This window comes from Erpetoichthys calabaricus, chromosome 13 (assembly GCF_900747795.2).
Source record: "Erpetoichthys calabaricus chromosome 13, fErpCal1.3, whole genome shotgun sequence".
NCBI lineage: Eukaryota > Metazoa > Chordata > Cladistia > Polypteriformes > Polypteridae > Erpetoichthys > Erpetoichthys calabaricus.
In genome coordinates this window covers 139929181-139948693 of record NC_041406.2, presented here as the reverse complement: position 1 = coordinate 139948693, position 19513 = coordinate 139929181, and the positions used below count along the sequence as shown (strand labels likewise).

Below are 19513 nucleotides of genomic sequence, written 5' to 3'. Positions count from 1 at the left end.
CTTTGAAGACGACAGAAACTGGCAAGATAGACCTGTTTAATCCCTTATATGTGAGCAGTGTGGGGCTGGAGCCTGTCTCAGCGGCACTCAGGGTTAGGGCAGGAACCAACACTGACTGGAGAGCCATTTTACTGCAGGGTGGGATGCAAGATGACAAATAAAAATACAGTGTTTCTTTTTCACCCTTTTATTTTGTTTAATTTTTCAATTTTCAAAAAAAAAAAAAAAAAAGATGGCAAATAGATTTGCTATTGATTAAAGTCTGGTCATCAAGAACCATCTAACTGAACACAACAACACTCTTTAAGAGCTTTGCCTATTAAAAATATAATTCAACATAGACTGCCATTTTGTTTGCTTCCACCTTTAAATGACTAGGTACATTAATGTTTCTCTAAATTAACCATCCACCCCCCAAGAAACACACAAACGTATATATTTTAGTACCTAGAATTTATAGAACTTGCTTTCTTGGTAATAGATTTCACAACTATAAGCAATCAACACAATTTTGAATGAAGCGTAGTTCTGCAGCAAAACCATTTTACTGCACGTGAGTTACGAACTGCACTGCCCATTATCAAGCTGCTGAAATTACAAGGTTGCTTCTATGGTCTACCTTGCATTATTTTCGTATAATCCTAAAGTAACAAAACTTTTGAGCGCTTAACAGCAACGCAGGGAATGAAATCCTAAAAAGTACCAGCAAACTGAAAAATGGTTCAGCAAAAAAAAGGCATGAATGCCAAAAGTGAAATGAGAATCTTTGATTGAAGATTTCCCCTCCCCTTTTATTGCGCTCTTTTCTTTGCATTATGTGTTTTATTAGCTGTATTAAGACATGGATGTTACATTTTCTTTTTTGCAACATATTCCCTCATGTTATAACACGTCTAAAGACATTCTAAAATTCACTTGGCATTCTGTAACAATAGTGATTTTTAGACTACACGGTGAGTGTCAGGGGTTTATGACCAGCTCTATTTGAAAAGACCACCAGAGGATCAGACATTTGTTCCGGTTTGTATGTATACAGTTCCTTCATTTAACTCATATCCTGTGCATCACGATACTGCAACGTGCAACCCCTCAAACCACAATGTTTGTGCAAAACTGGAAACATGAAAAGTATTAAAAAAAAAAAAAAAAGTTCAGAAATAAAGTATGGGTTTGAAGAAAAAAAAAAAAAGGCAAATTAAGAGATTCAGGATGTATGAAATCATTAAACAAAAAAGAGTGCTCCAAGCACAAGTTCACTTGTCTTCTAAAAATCGCTGTAAAAAAAAAAAAAAAGAAAAAAAAGAAAAGACAGATGCTGCTGGTTTCATTTTCTGGGATCTTCCCTGTTTTGCTGGCCCAGACCTTAGTCTGGCAAGTAGGGACGGAGGTGGTCCTCAATATTTCCCATCCCCCAATGGGTTAGCTGGTCCTGCGGCAAATACAGGCAAATGCTGCATAACTTGAAAACTGTGGTCTTGGATTTTGGTGTCTGTATAGGAAAAAAAACAAACAAAAAAAAAACAAACACAAAATGTAATTATACACATATAGAAAATACATGAGCCTGACTTGTAAACAGAGGACATACAAAAATGTTACGATTTTTTTCAGTTAAGGAAGACTGATGTTTTGACGTTTCTTATACTCACTAATCATGGCATTGGACAAGTGTTCGCAGTATACAGGACAGGAATGACCCTATTATCACAGACACAGAAAATTATATATACAGCGACCTCAAATGTGTTACAGTAATCCCTCCTCCATCACGGGGGTTACGTTCCAGAGCCACCCGCAAAATAAGAAAATCCGCGAAGTAGAAACCATATGTTTATATGGTTATTTTTATATTGTCATGCTTGGGTCACAGATTTGCACAGAAACACAGGAGGTTGTAGAGAGACAGGAACGTTATTCAAACACTGCAAACAAACATTTGTCTCTTTTTCAAAAGTTTAAACTGTGCTCCATGATAAGACAGAGATGACAGTTCAGTCTCACAATTAAAAGAATGCAAACATATCTTCCTCTTCAAAGGAGTGCGTGTCAGGAGCAGTGACTGTCACAGAGATAGAGAGAAAAGCAAACAATAATAGTGATCCCTCGCTATATCGCGCTTCGCCTTTCGCGGCTTCACTCGATCGCGGATTTTATATGTAAGCATATTTAAATATATATCGCGGATTTTTTGCTGGTTCGCGGGTTTCTGCGGACAATGGGTCTTTTAATTTGTGGTACATGCTTCCTCAGTTGGTTTGCCCAGTTGATTTCATACAAGGGACGCTATTGGCAGATGGCTGAGAAGCTACCCAACTTACTTTTCTCTCTCTCTCTCTCTCTTGCGCTGACTTTTTATGATCCTGACGTAGGGGGATTGAGCAGGGGGGCTGTTCACACACCTAGACAATACGGACGCTCGTCTAAAAATGCTGAAAGATTAAATTGAAGTTGGTTACCTTCTGTGCAGCTGCTTCGTGAAGTGACATGCTGCACGGTGCTTCGCATACTTAAAAGTACAAAGGGCACGTATTGATTTTTTTATCTCTCTCTCTGCTCCTGACGGAGGGGGTGTGAGCTGCCGCTTTCAACAGCTTTGTGCCGCAGTGCTTCGCATACTTAAAAACCAAACAGCCCTATTGATTTGTTTGCTCCTTTGAAGAGGAAGATATGTTTGCATTCTTTTAATTGTGAGACTGAACTGTCATCTCTGTGTTGTCATGGAGCACAGTTTAAACTTTTGAAAAAGACAAATGTTTGTTTGCAGTGTTTGAATAACGTTCCTGTCTCTCTACAACCTCCTGTGTTTCTGCGCAAATCTGTGACCCAAGCATGACAATATAAAAACCACCATATAAACATATGGTTTGTACTTCGCGGATTTTCTTATTTCGTGGGTGGCTCTGGAACGCAACCCCCGCGATGGAGGAGGGATTACTGTAAATCAATAGGGCCGTTTGGCTTGTAAGTATGCGAGGCACCGCAGCACAAAGCTGTTGAATGCGGCAGCTCACACCCCCTCTGCCAGGAGAGAGAGAGAGAGAGAGAGACAGAGAGAGACAGAGAGAGAGAGAGAGAGAGAGAGAGTTTGTTTTTCAGTCAAAAATCAATACGTGCCCTTCGGGCTTTTAAGTAAGTATGCGAAGCACCGTGCAGCATGTCGTTTCAGGAAGCAGCTGCACAAAAGATAGCAACGTGAAGATAATCTTTCAGCATTTTTAGACGAGCGTCCGTATTGTCTAGGTGTGCGAACAGACCCCCTGCTCAATCCCCCTACGTCAGGATCAGAGAAAGTCAGCGCAAGAGAAAGTCAAGTCAAGTCAACTTTATTTATAAAGCACTTTACATACAACAGCCGCTGACCAAAGTGCTGTAGAAAGAGAAAAGTAAGCCAGGCAGCTTCTCAGCCATCTGCCAATAGCGTCCCTTGTATGAAATCAACTGGGCAAACCAACTGAGGAAGCAGGTACCAGAAATTAAAAGACCCATTGTCCGCAGAAACCCGTGAAGCAGCGAAAAATCCGCGATGGGAGTGAAGCCGCGAAAGGCGAAGCGCGATATAGCGAGGGATTACTGTACTCCACAAAGGAGGCTGGTTGTTTACTACTCATCAGATTTTTTGTAAATGTAGATACAAGTTCCGTACTCAGCTTGCATTATCAGAAGTGGACCTTCCACTTTTACAATTGCATTCAGGAGTGGAAAAGTTTCCTTTTTTCTGCATTTCTTTGTGTACCTCTATCCTAAAATAGCAAACTTCAAACACTAATGGCTTTTTTTTAAATGGCCATTAATGCTTAACTATCATTTTCACTTTCATCAGATAAAAATTAAAGTTGATTAACATGAGCAGACATCCAGATGTGGCTCACCATTTCTGTACCCAGGAGAGGAGGAATGAGAGACTCTCCCCCCAAAAAATTGGAATCCTTACTTCATAACTCAGCTACACACAAGAGAATTGTTTCAGAGCAGCACCAAAAAAAAAAAAAAGCCACTCCTACAGAGGAAAAATCCTTGAGGCCATACAACATTCTAAGTACGGCTGTGAAGCTACCATAAAAGTCAATAACTGACATATTTGGTACTAAGCACAAAACATTGCATCAAGATTAGACAAGATTCTTACAACAGCATGCACTACACCATATCCAAAGAATTTTAATGGAGCCCAGATTAGAAAAGATGGCTTCAGTGCATCAAAGACAACACTCTGAACTAAAGATCACCAAAATAGAAGCCAAAACACAGCTTCATGTGTCTGTTGCTGGTTTCACATTCCTGTACGATCGACAATGCTAAACTTTGTAAAAAGTGCCAGATAAGCTCATGTCTGCAGGCAAGAGAACACAAACTGAACAAAAGGATGGACTACAGATAGGGAGACAAATGGCTGTTATGCTGGCCACTCTCAAATTTTATGATGTATAATAATTTTTGCAGACAGACAGACACTTTATTAATCCCAAGGGGAAATTCATAAAATAAAAACAAAACGTAGTAAAAGTAAGTGTTTCCAGGGAACGAATCCACATAAAATAAAGTGATAGGAGTGATCAATAAATAAAAATAGAAAAATAAAAGTAGAAAAGTACACAGTGTCATACATGGAGCTGCTGAAAAGGCTGCCACTCTCGGCGGCGCCGGAACAGTTTGAACAGACATTTCTGAAGACCTTGGCAATGAATATTTGAAACTATTCAAGTTTATAATCAATATAGGTTTGAAACATATATATACTAATTATCAGGTATGCATTTCTGTTAACCAGGGCAAATATTCTGCCATCACTGAAGGTTTGCCACATTTCTCGAAGATCACAACAAGACAAACTAACAGACACTACCATAAAGTTCAAAGGTAACAGTCAACTGACAGTCACATTTTTAGCAATGTAGTACAATGATGCCATTAAAACAAGTACTATGGCAGGGGAGCAACATGTAAGCAACAAAAGTATAGATAATCAGGGTATACACCAAAGTGCCCATGGGGCACGTGAAGAACAAAGAATTCACATGGATAATATCCAGGTGCAAGATTCAAATCCAGAATGTTGGATTTTAGGCAAGAGCAGACAATGACCCTAGACTCAGAAAAAGTGGTTAATTCAAAGGACGGCCAATTAGTGGAAAGCTAAGCCAATCCTAAAGTGTCACAAGAAGAAATGTTTTAAAATGCACTCGTATACTAGGAAAGTTGAAACATTTCGGAAGGTAAAGGGTAGCAAAATCTTACATTCTCAAATCCACATAATCTAAGCAAGATTCGGGTTTATTTTCAAAAATGCAAGGACTGGACAAAGGGCAGTAGCTTGCCCTGCACAGAGCACTATTGCAGTATCCACTCATACATAACCAGTGTCTCACCAATTTGCTTAATTTGTACCTCTTTGTAGACGGGAGGGTTGGGGGGATGGAGTTGGTGGTTGTGTGCGAGTCAGGTAGACATGAGAATGAGCAAATTATATATTGACAACCAGACATAGAAATCCAAGCCCAGAGAAGGTTGAATCCATTAAGTAACAAAGCTAACCAGTACTGTGCTGCCTAGTAGCAATAAGTGAGAAAGAGAAATCCAAAGTGCAACTGCAGGGGATACAATAAGGAGGCAAAGTGTAGGCAGACCATAGCCTTATTATGCTAACATATGCAGAGACAAAAGCAGCAGAAGTGGTAAAAATAAAAGCGGTGCAGTAAGCTGTACTTCCGAAGGGCTCTGAACTACATTTTAGCAGTGAAAAGATCACAGCAAATGAGTGGAAAAGACTTGACACATGACAGCATTCTAAATTAAACAAAAAAAAAAAAAAAAAATGTATAAATGAGTTTAAGTTCTGAAAACTTGTACGTCACATTTTGCCTATTCTAAATCATCTCCAAACCCCAACCGATGGTCACTGAATCCCTGCTTGCATAATCGGCAGAGGAACAACAAGCCTAGATAGACACCTCTGCCTGACTGACATTTTGGATCAATTTTGCAAAATTCCTTTGCCAATCAGAATAATTATGTCTGTAAATTACCTGGGCACATCCCTTCCAGGTAGTAATACTCTTTATGGTGCAACTGTAAAATATCATGTACAGGAGTATAAACGCCAATGGCGTTCACTTTAGTAATGCATGGTTGGAACAAAAACTATCATTTTGTCAGCTGAGAAACAAAAAACAAGCCTCTAGTAGTAGAGATGAGGTCAAAACATGTACTTACACCTCAGCTAAGAGACTTTAAAACTCCATGTTTCACAACTCCACATATGTTGTGTTGCCATACGTTTCCTGTGTTAAGTCAATTAGAGTATCCATTTTATTTTGATTGTTAAAAATTAGTAACTATGAGAGACTTTTATTGTTCACTGTTTCAGATTTTCAGTAGGTCAAAAATTTCACTGGAAATTCACAGAAATCGATGTCATGACTTTTAGAAGCCTCCAACTGACCAGTGGCCTTAATCGGAGGTAATCAGGAATGAACCTGTGGCTGTGTTTAAGGCCCCACTTTTACAGCCAGTGTCACTAGTCAAGGTCCTGCTTAGGAGCAATTTCCAAACACCTGAAGGTACCACAAGCTTCTGTACAAAACATTTTGCACAAGTATCTAGTGACCACACAGACACTGAATCATTCTGAAAGAAGGCATGAATTAACTTCCAGGGAGGACTAAACTTTGTTGCTATAGGTTCAAATGAACCTCTGATCAACAAAAGGAACTGTCAGAAAAACTGGAGACTTCAGGTATCAAAGTTTCTAGATGCAACACTGCAGAGTCCTTCATCACCATGGCCTAAGCAGTTGTTCCACAAGGAAGAAGCCCCTACTCGAGTACCAACATAAAAAGTCACACTGACGTTTGTAGGTGATCTTTAGGACAAAAACCTGTTCAATGCTTGCATGGACTGGGTGTTGGAAAGGGTCAAGGGGTCCAGTGGCTGTGGGTGAAGAAACATTCACTGATCCTGACTTTGCCGACGATGCTTTGATTTTCAGAGTCAATGGAGGCTCTGATTGGGGCTCTTGAGAGACAGAATGTGGAGTCTGAGTGTCTGAGAGCTTGTAACAGACCTGGATAAAAACCAAGATCAAGGATTTTAAGGACTTCTTGGATACAGCCATCAGCAGTGTGCATCTACAGAGAGAGGTTTACTTACATCGGCACCGACATTTATGTCTCTGGTGGCTCTTCCTATGAGGTCAGTAGATGAATTGGGAGGACTTGGGGGTCACGAGGTCCCTGGAAAGGGGTGTGTGACGCTCCCAATATCTTTGCAAAAAGAACAAAGGTTCAAGTCTTCAGAGTCATGGCGCTTCCCGTATTGGTAAATGGCTGTGAAACATGGACGCTATCCAGTGACGTGTGATGAAGGCTGGACTCCTTCAGTGCTGTGTCTCTTCGGTGTATCCTTGGGCACCACTGGTTTGACTTTGTCTCAAACAAGTGGTTGCTCATGGAATCCCGAATGAGGCACATTGCCTGCGAGGGAGTGTCAGTTACGGCACTACGGTCATGTGGCACAATTCCCCCAAGGGTGATCAGGCTCACTGGGTCTTTACTGTTGAGGACTCGAGCAGCTGGACCAGGCCAAGGGGACACCCACATAACACCTGGCTGCATCAGATAGAGGGTCATTTCTGGAGGGTGGGATTGGGCCAAGTGTCTGCCCTGTGTCAAACAGGATCATGAGCCATTTAGTCGTGTGATGAGTGCGGCAATGCACTGTACCAGTACATGCTCGCCAAGCAGACTTGAATTAAACAGGGGCAACAATTAAGAACTTTACTTTTTGATATTTGCCTTGAGGTTCAGCCCTAGCAATTACTTACCTGCAAATGTTGCTTGTCAATAAAGAGGAACACCGTTTGGCTAGGGTTGTTCATAACAATTCCAGCCTTATCCTTCAGACTCAGTGCATGTAGAAATTGCTTCTCATAATCTCCATGATGAAACTCAAACTTGGCCTATGAAAGAAATGTTGTTGAAAAGTTTAACTTGCAATGAACTTCCAATTTCAACATAAAGAAATGACACTTGCAACACACTTCATTCTTAAAGAGGGGACTTGGAAACTATCATTAGTTGCGCTTTATGTAACATCTTATGCTTACGTCATGTTCTCTGAATGTTTCTAATGTGAACAGTTTATAATCAGTCACTTCATCCTCCTGCTTCTGGATAAATATAAACACATTACAATAACAGTCTACGGTAGATCCTATTCTAACCATATCATATACAGTATATACGAAAAAAATAGTCTAAAGTCTTTTCTGGTAATTTAATTTTATATTTCTGTGTTGAATGCAATAGTTGTTCCAAATCTATTATCCAAATGTCCAAATAGATCTTTTAACAGTAAAATGTAAATTAAAAGAAGCAGGCTCTCCACCAGATATACATACAGGTAATCCTTCAGTGTATTTCATAAGTTAACTACATTCAGAATACAGAAGAAATTAAACCTTAACACCTTACTGTGTGTTATAAACATGGTCAATAGCACTCCACTATACCCAACACCATGGTCCATTAACATAAAATAAAAATCATCCAATTTACTTTGAGCTATGTAGTGTATAAAGCCTGGTTACTAGGACTAGTGCAATGACGGTTCCGTTTTTCAAGCCAATTTTCTCATGTGAGGTCTATTCCTACTGTTCAACTTCTTGCTTGAATTAGGTTGACTAAAGGCCATGGCATATTACATGACTGTTATAGTAATCTGGAGTCGCAGACTTCATTTACATCATTTTAGTGACTGTGAGGCAGTCGCTGCGTATCCCCATGGCTGCCAGCTGTATAATCTGACATGCTCCGTGAAGATCAGCAGGCATAGTAGTTAAGGCAATGGACTTTAAACCCGAGGTTGTGAGTTCAAACCTTGTTGAGACTGTGTGAACATAGCATGTCACTTCACCTGCTTGTCCTGTAACTGCAAACACAAAAGACATGGAACCAATTGTATTGCAAATGTTGTAAGTCAGCTTGGCCCATTACTAAACATTTAGAAATTAGCAGTCCTGGGGCCTCATGTATAACGCCGTGCGTAGAACTCACACTATAACATGGCGTAAGCACAAAAGCGGGATTGTGCGTACGCACAGAAAAATCCAGATGCAGGAATCTGTGCGCACGCATACTTTCACGTTCTTCTACTACATAAATCCCGATTTGCGTGAAAAGTAACGCACGTGCACGCGCCTTCTGTCCCGCCCCAACTCCTCCCAGAATTACGCCTCTTTGAATATGCAAATCAATATAAATAGCCTTCTGTGAAAAGACAATGGGAAAAGCACGGGAGAAAATAAGAATTTCAGCGAATACCAAGTGGAGGCAAAGGAAAAACGTACTATTTGTTGGTTTAAACAGTGGTATAATCAACAAAAGAAAGCTGATCGAGTGACAGTGTGTCGGAGAAACTCGAAGGCTCAACTTCACAAAGTCGCACAGTGCCCGAAATAAAAAAGAAATCACATATCAAAGTCGCCGTGAAAAAGCGAGTCGTAGCCCACCGTCTGAGTGTCATATGAAAGCTTATTAGGGTACAGACAAAAAAAAAGGCACACAGTGGGGAAAAAAGCACGAAATGTCAACTTTAATCTCGAAATTTCCACTTTAATCACGTAGTTTATTTTGCCATTAAAGTAGAACATCATAAACTTCATCTTAAAATCGTTTAATTTACTAGTTTCTCAAATCCTATTGTAACTAAAGTGGCATGTTAAATGCTTTGTTCTGTATTTGATCTTCTATGTGCTCTATGTGTATGAATCACTACCTGCTTTTTAAACGGGCTTTCTCTTTCTCCGACAGGACACATACTCCATTACATTCTTGATATTACAGCTCTCTGAATAATTAAAATACTGAGATGTATACGTGATATCTTTTTCATGATGATAGGAATGAAAGCATGTTATTAAACATGGGAACACGGTGGCGCAGTGCTTGTTCATGTCTCACGCAAGAGGCTTGCTGCGCCATGCGCAACCTTCAGTTAAATAATTTATCACAGCAGTACTGTCTCTTTCAAACGTACTAACCTCCAATTCCTGTCCTTACTTTTCTTTCTCCAAAAACTCAATCGCCACACAATAAGCTATGTAATAGACGTGAAGCCATCTGTAAGCTTAGAACTTCGATTCTTCAAAACTTTTAAGGAACATTGAAATATCTTAGTAGTACATGTTTAATTATTATATCCGTCTATCTTTCCAGTGTCGCGTCAGCACCAGCAATAATACAGCGCAAGGCAGGAACAATTACTGAACTAGCTAGCGCTGCGGCACCGTGTCCTCACATGTTTAATTATTAACAATACAGATTATTTAAATGAAGTTAAAGTTTTATCTGTATAATATAATCAACATGTTTTGCTGCATTTCGTCTTAGAAATGAATACCGTCATCACATGTAAATACGCGCTTTATAAAGTGGCGCAGGTTGTGCAATATTATAACTGTAGTGCAAGTTTACAGTGAGGTGATTGTACTTATAAGTAAACAATTATATAAGGAGCAGTTGATGGACTGATTTAGTGCCTTTAGAGTTCTTGGGATGAAACTGTTTCTAAACCGCGAAGTCCGTACAGGGACTAAAGCGTTTGCTGTGGCTCAGGCAGCATCTGCTTCATGCTGTGTACCGATAATTCTCTTTCCAATCAGCTGCTGCTGTGATTTCCCACTCAGATACAGTAATATAAATACTCTGAGTAGTGCAGTGAGAGTAATGTGGAAAAAGATGATCTGCTGTGGCAACCCTTAACGGGAGCAGCTGAAAGAAGATGCAGTGAGAGTTACAACGCTAAAGCAGTTATGGTATTTGGAATACTATGGCTATTCCCTGGACCATTATATTGCTACAGGTTAATTACAATCAGATGCATTACACTAATAAACAATATGCAGTTAATTTCAGTGTATTTATAAAGCCACGCCAGGAATGTGGATTTAAGAAAGAAAGAGTGATCACACAGGAACAGTAGCACTGCTTTGACACTGGGTGCCGCCAGTCTGCAAAACCGGGCGGATAAATTGCGTACGCCAAGGAATGAGTTACCGTGGAAATGTGCGTGGCTTTACGCCAAGTTTAGGTTTTATACATCGCGATTTGAGCGTGGAAAGGTTCGTACGCAACATTTCTGTGCGTACGCACCGTTTATACATGAGGCCCCTGGACATCCAAAAAGCACTCCTTCACTTTGAAAGTGTTTTGTTTAATTTCAGCCCACTCTCTTTAAGGCTGCACCCCCCCATCCCCCTCATTAGCCAGTTGTACTTGTAGTTGAAAACTAACTTTTAAACCATTTGCACCTTCCTGTCATGGCAAATCCATTTTGTTTACGTATTCAAAATATACAAACAAAAGCTGAGCACAGAGAAATAAATACACTCTTGATTCACAGAAAATGTTTGTCTTTACTGGGAAATTATACAGATACACACAGTCAGGAATTTCTGAGGTGGCACAATGACTTCAAACTGACTGAATTCTGTATTTTAAACAGCAAGATATGTCTTCCGATTGAACGGACACACCTCACTAGCAAAAACTGAAATATCTCAGTTGTTAAAATACACTTAAACTACACAGAGCAAGTTCATGAAGTTCACCTATATTTTGTTTTATGAATAAGACTGCTTTCCAAATTACTTAAAATATTAAAACTCTGGATGGCACTCCTACATTAGAGAAGACTAAATATATCAGAAATATTCAGTGTTCGTAGTATTTGAAAATTATTTTGAGATTGTTACCTGTACAGGCCTAAATTGCTCATCATCAGATCCTTTCCACCTGGAAAACAGGAGACAGACTATTTTGTCTATATCATTTCGAGGCCAAAGAATGAAGTCCATCTCCTGAGTGCAACCTATGACATCCTGGAAAAAACATTGCATTTTAAATGTAAGTTATTATTTCAATTCCATTTACAAACATTCAAGCTTTTACACTTACAGTAGTTTAAATGTAATATCTAATACATTTACTTAGAATTTGATCTTATTCCTCATATGTGCGTAGACACACAAATCAACTCGGAGGGTGAATGAACTCGACAACTAAACGGTTTTGAGAAGATAAGGTAACAGGCACCAGACATGTTGGTACGAGCTTATCAGGGACAGCAAACCGCTTGGGGGGTTTTGGTGCACTGCAGTGTCCTGGGTGTATCAAGAATCAGTCAACACCCACGTCACATTATCAGCTTTACTGGAACCCAAGCAAATTACATTCAGCCAATTGTCAACCTGAAGCACATTGCTGATAGATGGGAGAGAATGACTTCTGCACAGTATAATGCTGCAGTTTATTAAAGGAAGTGCCACAGTGTTGCCAAAGTGGCACATGAGGACATGTTGTCTTGAAACTTGTCACAAAACGCACATAGCAGCTGACAAAGCTCCACTCTAGTTAATGAAGTGACAGTGGCACTCCTTGACAAATCATTAACTACTAAATGTACGACTCAAGTAAATTTGGCTAATTTGCATTGTGTAATACATTTTTACCAATGGTATAATGTAAAGAGCAAGGACAGTGTTTTTTTCATAAATAATTTTTTTAAGAATACAGCTGAAAAATCATGATACATCATTCAGTTTTCACTGTTAACTCAGATCCAGGGTAGGTTTAACTTACTATACAATATACAAAAAAAAAAATATTAGTACCCTCTACACAGTGCTGTTCAATTTTATGTACAAAAGCTAATCAGGGTTCAGCGCAAATTCTAAAGGGACCAATTCTACAAAAAATTATCTTATTACATCAAATTTTGACAAGGCAATTAGCGACTGAAGAGTTATGTAGAACTGTGCCAGTCCTGTGGTCCTATAAATACCACCCACAGATAGTTCTGCAAATTTCATACCTTCTGTCTGTTGTAATCTGTATAATGAAACATTTTCCTTACCCTGCGCATTGACTGGTAGCGAGGTGCATGAAGCTGCACAACATCCTTGTGCAGAAGCTCTAAAGAACTTTCCAAAGAGTAGCTAGAATCCCGTACACCTTTTAGAATATTCTCCTCATAATTATTTGTCATAACTGGTAACACTTCAGCCACTTCAAAAAGTGCAGACTTTTTCTTCTGCAAGAGAAATAGGTTTTATTGAAATATTAGAAAAGCAGTTATTTTTATTGCAACAGTAATTTATACAAACTGTTTTACAAAACAGTTAAAACAACTTATACAATTGACAACAGTAAGGTGGTCATATTTACAGTACAATAAACCTGAATACTGTCAATTGTGCTACTGTTTAAATACTCAAAATTAACTGAAAAGGCTCAAGTCATTATATGTAAATGTGTGCTACTCCAAATGCCATTGTGCAATATCTTATAATTTTTTCAGTTCAACTAACTAGGAATATTCATACAGCTTTTGTTTATGATGGATAGTTTGTTTTCTATTAAGTTGACAAGGGATTGATCAATAAGAAAAATCCGCTATTTTCTTTACAAATGTGGGCTACTCTACAGACCACCACTGTAGCTTGAGACCAATCTGCTCATCAGGTGAAGCAGCAAAACAAACGTAGCACAGCTTAAGAATTTATCAAGTAGAATTTCTACTTCCAGTGGACGTGAACCTCTAGTGCTAGTGTGGGCTAAGTGAAACACCACATCTGCAAACTGATAGCTTTTACAGTTCATGCACCTTTTGAAGAATGTGCCTGAACAGTGGTGAGGAGTCAAAATACTTAATATTACACTACCCAAAAACAAAAAAAAAAACTGTTGGTAAAATATGCAAATAGTTTTCCAACAATGTACCACTAGACTGTTAACTAAATTAATGAGACTTCACAACCAGAATTTCATGTATGGAACTTTCCAACCTGTATTTAGGAGGCATGGTCAGTATAAAGAAAGCAGAAATCAGAACCCAAACACATTTCTCCATCTACTGGTAAAACCACAGCAAAGTATTTACTAATTTGCTTTGTCATTAGCCAATAAATAAACACCCCCTCCCTCAAAAAACCTCCAGCAGCAAAAAGGGTGGAAAAGATGCAGAAAGCAGGAAACCAAGTAAATAAAGTCAAATTTAAAAAATACAAACCATCATAAAAACACACCACCCTTCATAGGAAGGCATTAAAAGGGAATGAACAAAACAGAAAATCCTAAAATGTAGTTCTTCATGTGGATGCAAGGCATAACCAATACAGTTTTTAGTGCTGCTGCCTCAGCTCAAAACAAGTTTGAGTTGTACCTGTCTCAAAGTGCCAGTTCTCCCTGTGCCTGCATTGGTTTCTCATGTAATCCAGATTAATCCCATATCCCAAAGACATCTAAAATGATCCCTTAACAAGTTTAAATGTGCACATTAATGGTCTTGCACTGAACTGTTACTCTATCCAGTGTCAGAGTCTATCCACATGGGCTGTAGCTCCCAACTCATATTTGCACTACAGACTTGGGTATTAAATAAATAAATGCCAATTTAGCCATCGCCAGATGTTTTAAAGAAACGCAAATCTAATCCGATTCCACCAACTATTCCAGCCAGATATTAATAGGTTTAAACCTCAATGTAACATAAGAGTTTTAAGCGTTTAATCTGGAGTCCAGTGCTTTGCACACTTCTAATGAGCCATTTTTGCCTGTTACATTTGCTTTAGCCCATTCAGGTTTTTAAACACGGCATATGTGATCTTTTATTATGTCACTATTTGTTAGTTAACAAACAGGTATGTAATGATTGCAGGATATCAGATCAGCCTGAAAACCAAAGAGAGGGGCTCAGTACTAGTGACCTAAAGCTTCAATGTGTCCACAGCTGACCTGATACACATGTCCATGGGTTTGTACACTGCCAGGTTAAGCTACGGCTCCCTGAAACCAATGAATTTTGACTAAATTAATTAACTAATCTTAATTTAGACTAAGCTTTACTTGTCAGATATCAGTAAGATGTGCAATTTTGTTGAGGCTGTTACCATGTAATCCAAACGTTGGGTCCTCAACAAAATTAAACTCAAATTCTTTTATAAATTTAAGCATCAGTTGTCCCACCAGTAATTCCTACAGAATCACACAAAATCCAATTCAGAAAAAGATTCTTGCACTTTCTACATGAAGTTGCGGTGAGGTGAGCATACACTAAGTAATTTTCTCATGTTACCTACGAGATTGGATGCCGTTTATAATTAACAGCTCATTCGTACAATGCTACCACAAAATTGTAGAATGTCTTTTGAAGACCCAGAACAATAGAAGTTTCAGAGACACGCGTGCGAAATCATAAACATGAAAGACGCTTCCTGATTGGTCAATGGGCCAAGAAAATTGGTTCATATGATTCTTCAAATTCATTTGAGCTTAAACCAACAATGTCTACATTTTATGACATGTTCCCAACAAAAAACACATTGAGAAATCCTAAACTAATCAGACTGCATCAGAACCTCTTATTATGTCAGTAGTTTACAACCTTCAAATACTTTCAGTTTTGTAAAAATCTGAAAAACCACTCACTCGGGAGCTCAAAAGTCAAGTTATACACGCAAAATGCACGTCCATCCTTATCCAGTTTGAGAACCAGCCTCTCATGGGGTGATGCATCAACAAATTTTAGTAAGTTAACCCCTCCCCCCCAAAAAAAAAAACACTGATGAAATTATTCCTTAAAATTTGGACTCTCCGTAATCCAAAGGCAACTACCACATTTGGTAATGAATGCTTTGTGCTATATCTTATGAAATTTCCACATTAGTTGAAAGTTCATATACACAACTTTTTTGTGGTCCAAATTTGTCCCGTTTCCCTGTTTCACCCGTTTGACTAGTTCTCACTAACAACCAGATTTGTGGCAGAAAGGTAACTCAGCCATTACAACCAAAGGTCTCCTGCTCCCAGTTTACATATTCAGATAATTAACCTTAGTTGGACCCAGTCATGTAGTGGATACCCAACCAGTCTGCAACTCGCCAGGATTGGTTTTGTCTTAAGATACAGGGACAGAATTCTGTGTACAAGGGTTCAGAACCAATGAGCACTCAGTTGGAAGTTCAATGCATACAAATACAGCAACTAGGACTAAGCAACCCAGGGGATGTTTAGCAACTCACAAACAAAAGACAACTCATCTATCTGGAGTCTCATTTTATGTACCAAGTCAGAATTCTAATTTTCCCTTAGGATCAAATAAACTATTGCTAATCTGACCTAATGGGGAAACAAAAAGGCTGCAACTGCAGCAGGACTCACAGTACCTGGAAAGCATTCATAGTAACATGCTGCTTGACAAAGCCAGGGCTCGGACAGTCAGTAAACAGAGCAAGATCTCAGCTCTTAGGAAAGTCAGCAGAGTTGGGCAATCTGTCATGCCCTTTGATTTCTAGTCATATAATGCGACATCCTTGGGTGTCATCAAGCTTGCACTCCCACAACTTGAAGTTGTGCAATATGTCACAGGCTTTAGATACATTTGTGTGACCTATCATGTGTTAAGGATCCAGTGCAATTTTTTGTATGTATTTAGTCAAGATTTTAACCATAAACTCGGCCTTCTCATTTTTTGTCAGAGAGGCTTTTAAAACTTGCACTATGTAATACAATAAGTTTCACCACCAACTTCCCCATTTCAAAACGAAAAAGAACCTCAGCTGTCCAAATGCAACAAAAATACCAAAAGGTGTTTTTGCACCACGATGTACATGCTTTGTTCAGTCTTATTGTACAACAGCAACTCTCTAAGGCACTTTTCAATGCAGAACTTTACATTTTTTACTAGTGAAAACCAGGAAGAATAAGTGGTTTGCTCAGAGTCAAGCAAGCAAGCAAGCAAGCCCTGGGCAATGGCCGATGCAGCGCCATTGGCCAATTTCAGAAACACCAACAAGTAACAGACTGGACTGGTAGTTCCCTCCATCACACACAAAGTAAATTTAAAACTCACCAATTAGCCTGATGCTGTGTTCATGTGATACATGGTGAATATGATTTTCTGTTCTGGAAATTCCATTTGAACACCGTAACAAGCTTGGAGCTAGAAGCTGGACAATTCAGAGAAAACAAAACCAGCCAAGTTGCAATGTGACACTGACCTTTTACCTCGGGCAATTTTATATATTAATAATCTGGTCAGTCAGGAAATGCCAATTTACATCTAATTGCACTTGGAGAAAAGAGATACATATTTTAAATACGTTTATTTTGCTTATTACTTTCACCAAAAGAAAAACATTTCTCTTTGCTTTTTTGCAGAGCAAGTAAAAGGCAACAGCAACCTCACATTTCTCAGAATAGTCCGTCCAGAAACACACATGACCACTGAACTGGGAAGGTGAAATGTCACATGTCAGAGCTCTGAATAGTCCAAATGCAGATAGATAGATAGAGATAGATAGATAGAGATAGATAGATACTTTATTAATCCCAATGGGAAATTCACATTCTTCAGCAGCATGAACACTGCATACATAACACACACAACTCGGAGATGAGGGAGGAACACTGAAGGAGCACAGAAAATCCACATGCACATGAGGAGATTGGGAAATGAGTCAAGTGACTCTGATTACACCATACAAGGCTTCAATTTAATCACCAGATTATGTACTTCTGACAGGGACAACATTCTGTAAAAGCATGTTTCACAACTCAGATCTTGAAAAATTGTTTGGATTTCAACCCACAGATTTGCTGTTATTTACCCACCTTGTCTTTGAACACAAAGGCGATGTACATCTTAAAGTCGAACTGATCGGCCAGACTCTCCTTTTTCTTCCTAAGCTGAGCTCGCAGGCGGTTCATAGTTTGTTTTCTTCGGGAGTTTGGGTCCCCCATTGTGAACTACTGGTGTCACCCTGCTTGTTTATGTCTATATATCGCATTTACATGGAATGGGGGCCAGGAAAAAAAAGAAGAACAAAAAAAAAAGCTGTCCTATCCTACCTGTGCTACCCTACTTGAAGATGGGGCTGCTCTTAATAGAAACTCAAGTCATTTTTTCCTATTGATGAAAGGATCATAGAGGTCTATTTAAATCTAAACGCTTGCTTCCCAGGAGATCATGCCGATTATACTAAGTGCTAACCCTATAGCTGTAGGTTACAACTCCGGCAAGGATGTCATTCGGGTGTCACAGCACAGACCCAAACAAAACGACGAGCTCTTTGAACTGCTAAAGAAAAAAAAAAATAAGAAAAAGCTCCGGCTAGGGTGCAACTTCTTTTCCTTCCATTTTGATCGCTAATGACACGAACTGAAAAGGTGTTGCCAGAGCCATACCTTACTACACAACTGCTACCGAATATTGAACGAAAAGGCACACGCACTCAACTCACTCATTCACCCGCCTCAAAGTCTGTCTTCTCTCAGCCTCATTCATGACCGATGTTGCTTTCTGAACAGACTTCACTTTTTGTTTTTTGTTTATTTTGTTTTTTTTTTTTTTTAATTATGTTTATGAGCGAGTGATTAAAGGAGGGGCCGAGACTAAGGCTGGCAGAAACACACACCACACATGCATGGCACCGTAGGGAGCGGAAAAACACGGCGAGGTCATCGTAGAGTTCGGCGGCGTCACTGGGAGCCGAGCAATCCCAATCATAATGGTGGTGGCGACGGCCTTCGAAGTAAAAGCCTGTTGAAGCAGACGGCTACACCGGCTCTCTCCTACTACCTACAAGGGCGACCGCGGCCTGCATTACGCTCTTCGACTCATCTGCTGCCTCGCTTGCTCTCGATCGTTCGATCTGTCGGTGGCTCCTTCCGATTCGCGCGGACAACAACACAAAAAGAAATAAATAAATAAAAGTTACATCGTGGCCTTTCTGGACGACCTGCGATTAGATTTGCATAGCTACACTGACCGCAGCTACTCGCTGACCATCGCACGCTCCCAATAAATTCTCTATTTTACTTTCGACGTTTGGATTTTGTTTCGTTAGGTTTTGTTTTTCACTTTTCCTCCGTGTTGAGCTCGGTCGCCTTTCTTAAACGTTAGCCCCCGCCCACCAGAAAGCCATGTCAAGATAAATTTACAAACCACCCGAAATCCTGCATCCTTTCGATAGACAGACGGCTGTTAAGACTCCCTAACGGACCCATAGTCGACGACGAAGGAAGTAAAAGACGTTTCTGTCCGCTGTTTGTCTCTTCTCACCACCGACGACACGCCTTTCTTTCCCAGCCGGAGAACGAGAGACCTCAGCAGAACAAACAAGCAGCCAAAATGGCCGGAGCGCGTCACTCTCGCCGACTACGTCATAATGCCAGAAATGGTCGCGGGGTTTTAGTGGTTATTTTTACTATTACTATTTACATCTCTTCCTGCCTGATTAACTTTACCACGAGTATTACATTATTTCCGAGTATTCTTATTTGCAATTAGTGTACTTAGGACTGACTTGTCAGTTACTCTTACCGTAATCCTTATAAATAAAACGCCTTAACTTTTATGCGCTTCTTTTAAGTATTGGATATTCCCCTTATCCAAACAGGAAATATGATTTCATATATAAGATGTGTAGTCTTTATATAAATAATAATTAACACTAGTA

At 39.5% G+C, this 19513-nt stretch overlaps 1 protein-coding gene across 1 annotated transcript; it reads right to left on the bottom strand.

Annotated features, from left to right (window-relative positions):
• Positions 1–171: 171 nt before the first annotated feature.
• Positions 172–19193, bottom strand: c13h6orf62 (chromosome 13 C6orf62 homolog). The gene is made up of 5 exons (XM_028817568.2): positions 17667–19193; positions 12910–13086; positions 11750–11875; positions 7820–7954; positions 172–1489 (listed from the first exon to the last, which is right to left on the bottom strand). Exons 1-5 carry the CDS (start codon positions 17793–17795, stop codon positions 1364–1366), a joined length of 693 nt encoding a protein of 230 aa, XP_028673401.1. The 5' UTR covers positions 17796–19193; the 3' UTR covers positions 172–1363.
• Between the last annotated feature and the right edge of the window lie 320 nt (positions 19194–19513).

Coding starts and splice junctions, on each gene's coding strand:
- c13h6orf62 (XM_028817568.2), bottom strand. CDS start 17,795: ATGGGGGACCCAAACTCCCGAAGAAAACAAACTATGAACCGCCTGCGA. Junction 7,955..11,749: donor AGCAATTTAGGCCTGTACAG/GTAACAATCTCA, acceptor TTTCTTTCATAG/GCCAAGTTTGAGTTTCATCA. Junction 1,490..7,819: donor TTGACAAGCAACATTTGCAG/GTAAGTAATTGC, acceptor TTTCCTATACAG/ACACCAAAATCCAAGACCAC.